This window comes from Maniola jurtina, chromosome 4 (genome assembly GCF_905333055.1).
Source record: "Maniola jurtina chromosome 4, ilManJurt1.1, whole genome shotgun sequence".
NCBI classification, from domain to species: domain Eukaryota; kingdom Metazoa; phylum Arthropoda; class Insecta; order Lepidoptera; family Nymphalidae; genus Maniola; species Maniola jurtina.
In genome coordinates this window covers 15,011,684-15,018,237 of record NC_060032.1, presented here as the reverse complement: position 1 = coordinate 15,018,237, position 6,554 = coordinate 15,011,684, and the positions used below count along the sequence as shown (strand labels likewise).

The following is a 6,554-nucleotide window of genomic DNA, read 5'->3' as shown; positions in this document are numbered from 1 at the left end:
CCTCACTCTACGCGATCTCAATTCTAGGACCTTTCGGCTCCAACGGTCACCGCCTCTACAATAGGCATGGCCTGCGCACTGCCACTTCACTCAGTGAATTTGCTTCTCCTGCGGATAGTAACAGTATAATTTTATTGATTACTAGCTGTGCCCGCGACTTCGTTCGCGTGGAATAGTGACTTTTCGGGCGAGGCGTGTAGTACGTACTCTGTACGTTAAAAATGTACGTCGTGATTCTTTAAATAGACATAACTTTTTTATTTATGAACCGATTAACATGAAATAAACACTAAATGTTAAGTGAAGCTTACTACAATATATTAGTGAAAACCGTATCTAAATCGAATAAGCCGTTTCTGATATTAGCGTGCAGAAACACACAGACAAACAGACAAAAAAAAATTAATTACAATTTCGGGTTCGGCATCGATATAATAACAACCCCTGCTACTTTTTTTTTATATATTTCCATTGTACAGACACCACTTTTCTACAATTTTATTATATGTATATAGATAGAGTTATAATTGAGTATAGAGTATCAGTGTACAATAGAATTGATTCTGTTTGAAAATAAAATTTTAAACGGTTTATGACTACCTATCTTAAACCATTATATCAAAAATTTATCACCAGCTTGAAAGCTAATTGGGTGCTGACTGCTGAATACCTCGAGGAAACAGTATCTAGGCTAAATATTTTGTTTAAGCTTATCTTAATAACAAAGAAGCTGTGTGATACGCGGTAATAGCTAGGTACTTAGCTATCTGCATTGTACCGTCATGTAGTATAAGGAGCCCTCGTTTGTTAGCAATAGGATTACCCAACTGATCTCTACCTACATACTCTTTAATTGAAATCATTGTGGTCTAGATAAGGCGCGGTTACTATTGTACATGGTGCAGTCAATCCGTACACAAGAGAGTCCTTTGTGTTTATACGTGGTTTTTACGCTCGGCACATGATTCACAATTCACTATATTCAGTCGCCAGTCGTGAGTCGCCTTCGCTCTCCGTCTTGCGATAGACGGCTACAGCTGCTCAACAAAACTTTCACTTCGAACGTAACAACGTAAACAAACTGAAACTAATAAGAAAAATCCGTGCAATTTAATAATACTAGATGAAATCTTTTTAAATCTTCACGTATTTTACATAGTGATTTAAAACTGATGAAAGTGATAATCGTTTTGTAATTAACTGTGGTGGTTTCCACGCCAGTTTGAAAATACGACGTGAGACGGTGACGAGTGACTGTAGTTCGTTTTATTCAACTGTTGGATGCTGTTGGAATATTATTTTTGACTGGATGGTATTTGAAACAGTTGTATACAGTTTTAGTGCAGTGTTTATGAGTGTTTACCAATTTTGTACATAATATAAAACTGAAAACAAAGCACTCCTTAAATCGGTGGAGCTAGGGATCTGAAAGGAGGACATTTTCAGTACCTACCCTAGAGGTGTACTAAGAAAGGATTTTATCTTTAATTGGATAAATTGGATCTTTCTACAACTTAAACGAGGAGTCACAGGAAAAAGCTAGTTCATCAATATGGGAAAAGACTACGGTGAGTCTTATCCTCTCTTCCTTGATCTAGCCCCTAAATAACTAACACACCACTAACTACTCTAGCCTGTGGTGTCCAGGAACCTACCTAATACCGTGAAGATGAATGAATGAATGAATGAATGAATATACTTTTATTGTACACCACAGAATTAGTACAGAAAAACACATAAAAAGCTCAACAAAATATAGGTACAATTTGTATGTCTACTGAATTTTAATTTACCTACTTACATACTGGACTACGACGGAGGCACTTAGGTACATTAGTTTGCAACACAGAAATCCAAATATACTAGAGTCTAAATCTGTGGTTTGCAACTTATCGAAAAATGCAGTTTTTCATTTTCTCAGTTGCTCACTTAATTTCGAGGGTAGGTATATTTCTCTTCGACTACCTAGTAAGTTGATACTTTTCTAAGTTCCTTGCATCCGTTTATACCAAAGAGTCAGCATACCTACATGATATAGGTACAAGGTCTCTGAGCTACATACTCGTATACCTATAGGTAGGTGCTAATTTTATTTACCTATGGAGTAGGAAGGTACCCAGAAAGATAAGAATACCCTATTAATATACTGTGTAAACTGAAATAATCATAGACATTTTAAACAGACATGTATCTACATTAGTAAAAATCAGCAAAAATCACACGTTTCCGTTTTGTCCTTGACAAATAAACGAATGACGAAATTTCGAAACATACACCATAGTGTAATATTAATGTGGGTACCTACCTACCTACACAAACATACCTGTAACCAGTTTCATTATTTATAGTCTTATGTTTGTAACTAGCAGAATGATCGTGGCATCTCCCGCGTTATAATATAATTTTAAAATAACTAGTGCGAGGTCGCATCAAGGCCACTAGGGTCTATGTCGTCCGCGATTTTTCATCTTAATGAATTGATGATGATTCAACGATTTCAACAAGATCCCTCTTCAGTACTATTTTAGGGTTCCGTACCTCAAAAGGAAAAAAGGAACCCTTATAGGATCCCTTAAGATGGCAGGTAGAAACGTAATAGCTCAAATAAAGGGAAAAATCCGAAAACCAAGAATTTGTAGCTAGGCACATCACAAAAAAGTGTTGTTTCTTGTATGATGGTACGAAACCACTGAACAGGAACCCTTCGAGTGCGAGTCGGATTTGCACTTGACCTGTTTTTTTATGTCATAGACCGTACCTATTTTAATCTGCGTAGTGAATAAAAGTAGATACCTAAATCTATTATTAGGTAATTATTTTTCGCTTGACCAATATAATTTTCCGCAAACTGAGTGGGAAAGTTATAAAAAACTAGCTACATAATATTAGTCATGTTTAATATGACCAATTTTATTGTAAAATAAAATCAGGACTATAAAAGCCACTGCTTTTTATGAAAATCTGGTTAGGGATGTTCATCTTTTACTTTAAATTAAGCAGCTGTAAGTAGGTACCTACTTAACTACTTTATTCCAAGTATCGATCTTCATCTCGAATCGAGAGGTCCCTATCATTAGTTACAGAGAACCGGAACCCTAAAGGTGCCCACGCACTCGAACTGAACTGCAGCTGAACTGCGCGTCGCGATAGCGCCCCGCACGATATTCTCTCCAGCCGCGACGCGCGTACCGCGTAGCGCGTCAATGCCGCGCGTCGCGGCAGGAGAGAATATCGTGCAACGCGCTACCGCGACGCGCAGTTCAGCTGCAGTTCAGTTCGAGTGCGTGGGTACCTTCAATAGTAAAAACCAGCAAGTCGCTTGTCACGCGGCTTGCTGGTTTTTACTTTTTAGGGTTCCGTACCCGAAGGACCCCGTTAGCACCTTATTACTAACCCTCCGCTGTCCGTCCATCCGGCTGTCTGTCTGTATCTCATGAACCAAGATAGATATATATGAAATACATATTCACAGAATGTAAATTTTTATTGCCACTATAACAACAAATAATAAAAATTTCAAAATGGCCGCTATGAAATTTAAATTTCTTTTACGATGGTACTGAACTCTTCGTGTGCGAGTCCAACTCGCACTTGGTCAGTTTTATTTAGTTTCGTTTCAATTGGGATGACGATATTAAAGGAAGTGCAATGCCCTTAGGCGTAATAGCATAACACGTTAAGTATTAATTCTTCTAACTGTGATGCTACGAGTAAGTAAGTATTATACCTACCTATTATAGGTTCACCAGTAATTTTTAGGGTTCCGTACCCAAAGGGTGCCAACGGGACCCTATTACTAAGTTTCCGCTCTCCGACCGTCAGTCTGTCAGTCAGCGGGGTGTGTCTCATGAACCATAATAGGTAGAGAGTTGAAATTTTCAGTGTTACTGCCGCTTAAAATAACAAATAATAAAAATTTCAAAATGGCCGCCATGTAAATTTAAAAAAAAAAGTACATAGGTACTTAATCTTGTACGTACGATGCAGATGGTCAGATCATTAGGAACTCTGCGTGTGCGAACTTCCAACTCGCACGTTTTTTTTTTCCCTTTTACTTATTTACAGACTTTTATACCGACTCGCTTTTAAACGGTTCTGGATACGCTGTTGCCGAATTAAGGGTGTCTTACATAAGTCTGCCTCTGTAGACTTATGTAGGACACCCTTTGGATTTTGGAAAGGATTGAAACCTATTGAGCGTTCTCTTACGCTCTATAGGTTTCAATCCTAGTTATTTCACACTTTGCAGTCTTTTGTTCTCTCAAATACAACAGCTCGTCATTGTTGGTTAGTGTTAGTGTTATTTGCTTCAATAAACAGTTGCTAATACTTCTTGGAACTTTAATTGGATTGTCAGTTCGCGTTAATCGGCTTCGCACAGCCTGTGTACTGACTCTGTAATACCTAGGCACATTTCTAGTATTCCCGTAGGTACTAACCAGGTACTAATAAATGCATGCTTAAAGTTAATAGCAGTTCAAATGTATACGAAGGTAGGTACCATCTTCCATTTTAATCTAAAATCTTAATAGCTTGTTGTTGTACGATTTTCAGGATTCCGTATTTCCAGCGAAAACAGGGACCCTTGTAGGCTCAATTCGTTCTCTGTCTGTCTGTCAAGGCTCGTCAAGTAAATCAAAACCTATAGGGTACCTATGAAAGGCAGGCAGCAATGTCTTATAGCATAAGTAGGTCAATCCGGAAACCGGGGCAGGAATTTGTGTTTACATCACAAAAAATTAAAAAGTAGTGTTTCTTGAAAGATGATACGGAACACTTCGAGTGCGAGTCCGACTCGCACTTGTATTGTTTTTTTTTTAATTCAGATACAAGTTAGCCTTTGACTGCAATCTCACCTGGTGGTAAATGATGATGCAGTCTAAGATGGAAGCGAGCTAATCTGGAAAGAGTATGACATAATATTTCTCTGAGTTTTCTGAAACTAAGCCACCTCCCCTTTTGGATCGGACAAGGCATTTGGACTTTGGAGTCCCTTCTGACCACAGCACGACTTGTCCTACCCTCTGAAGTTATGATGGTAATCATCAGACGGTTGGAATAGGCACCTTAATACTACTAACAGAGTAATGATTTTTTCTGTTTAGTTTTCTTTGTAGGAAAGCTCTACCTGCATACAAAACTTCTGCTGTTGATTTAAAAAAATGCAAATTGGTCCAGAAACCTCGAAAAATATCAGTGTACATACATTTTTAAATAACTTAAAATTAAAAAAAAAACCCCCGACACAAAAATAAAACTAGAAAAGAGCTGATAACTTTCAAACGGCTGAACCGATTTTCTTCGATTATAGCTAAGAACACTCTCGATCAAGCCACCTTTCAAACAAAAAAAAAACTAAATTAAAATCGGTTCATTCGTTTAGGAGCTACGATGCCACAGACAGATACACAGATACATCGTCAAACTTATAACACCGCTCTTTTTGGGTCGGGGGTTAAAAAACCTCCTTTTTTGGAAGTCGGTTAAAAATCGTTAGCAACATCGAGGTCCTCAAACAGCTCTAGACTTGAGAACATAACTTATAACAGGATAATTATTATTTACAGTGCTGTTATAAGTATTATACTTAGTATTAGTATGTGTGACGTTGCAATATTTCCTCAGCACTTGTGAAAAGCCTTTGGACATAAAGGTTGTGCCGCGTTTCTGAACTGACGGAACACAAAGCCGCGCGTTAAAAAATCTGAGCAAGAAAATATAATAATAGTGTGTGTTCGGTACAAATTGGGAAAGTGATTAGCCAGTTTTAAGAAAATATTATTTTCTCAAGTACATAATAGAATAGAATAGAATAGATTTTTATTCAAATAAACTTTTACAAGTGCTTTTGAATCGTCAAATAATTTACCACTGGTTCGGAATGCCGTTCCTACCGAGAAGAACCAGCAAGAAACTCGGCGGTTGCTCTTTTCAATTGTTCAATTTACAATAATAATAGTGTTTCAATGTTTTTGAATAGCAATACTTAGATAGACCTAAAGACATCGATGCCTAATGACAACACGAGGTAGTCAATTTAAAAAATTCAGAATATAAGTTACCATAAAAAATATACGTACTTTCATGGTTAAATTTTTTATATACTTACATATAAGTACAATACATTTACCTACTTAGCAATCTTAGCATGCGCTTGACTGCATGCACACAAAATACATAGGTAACACCTGCCTAGAAACCGTCTATTCACTCTTCTATGTTAATTAAATTATGATTAATATATTTTTTTTAATCATTATGCAATAGGAAGATACCTACCTACCTACTTATTATTTTTAATATGATTTTATCGCAAATTAAGAGTACCTATTGTAAGTACATTAGGTAATTTTTACATGCCAGTAAACTCTGAGGTAACAATAAATTATTATTTAATTGTTAGGTACTCTATAAAAAATGCTATTAAGTAGGTATAGGAACCTACCTATTTTTGTGGGGTAAACCCTAAACCACACGCAACTATATTTATGTTTGAGTCACTCTGCAAGCGTCCAATATGAAGACCGGGTACGTGTGCCATTCACAATAACCTG

At 37.0% G+C, this 6,554-nt stretch overlaps 1 protein-coding gene across 1 annotated transcript in view; it reads left to right on the top strand.

Moving 5' to 3' along the window:
• The first annotated feature begins 898 nt into the window (after positions 1-898).
• Positions 899-6,554, top strand: part of LOC123864130 (choline transporter-like 2) — a 25,886-nt gene continuing 20,230 nt past the window's right edge. The window contains exon 1 of the mRNA XM_045904394.1: positions 899-1,568. Within this exon, the coding sequence (XP_045760350.1) occupies positions 1,553-1,568 (16 nt within the window). The 5' untranslated portion in view covers positions 899-1,552. The remainder of the gene's footprint in view (positions 1,569-6,554) is intronic.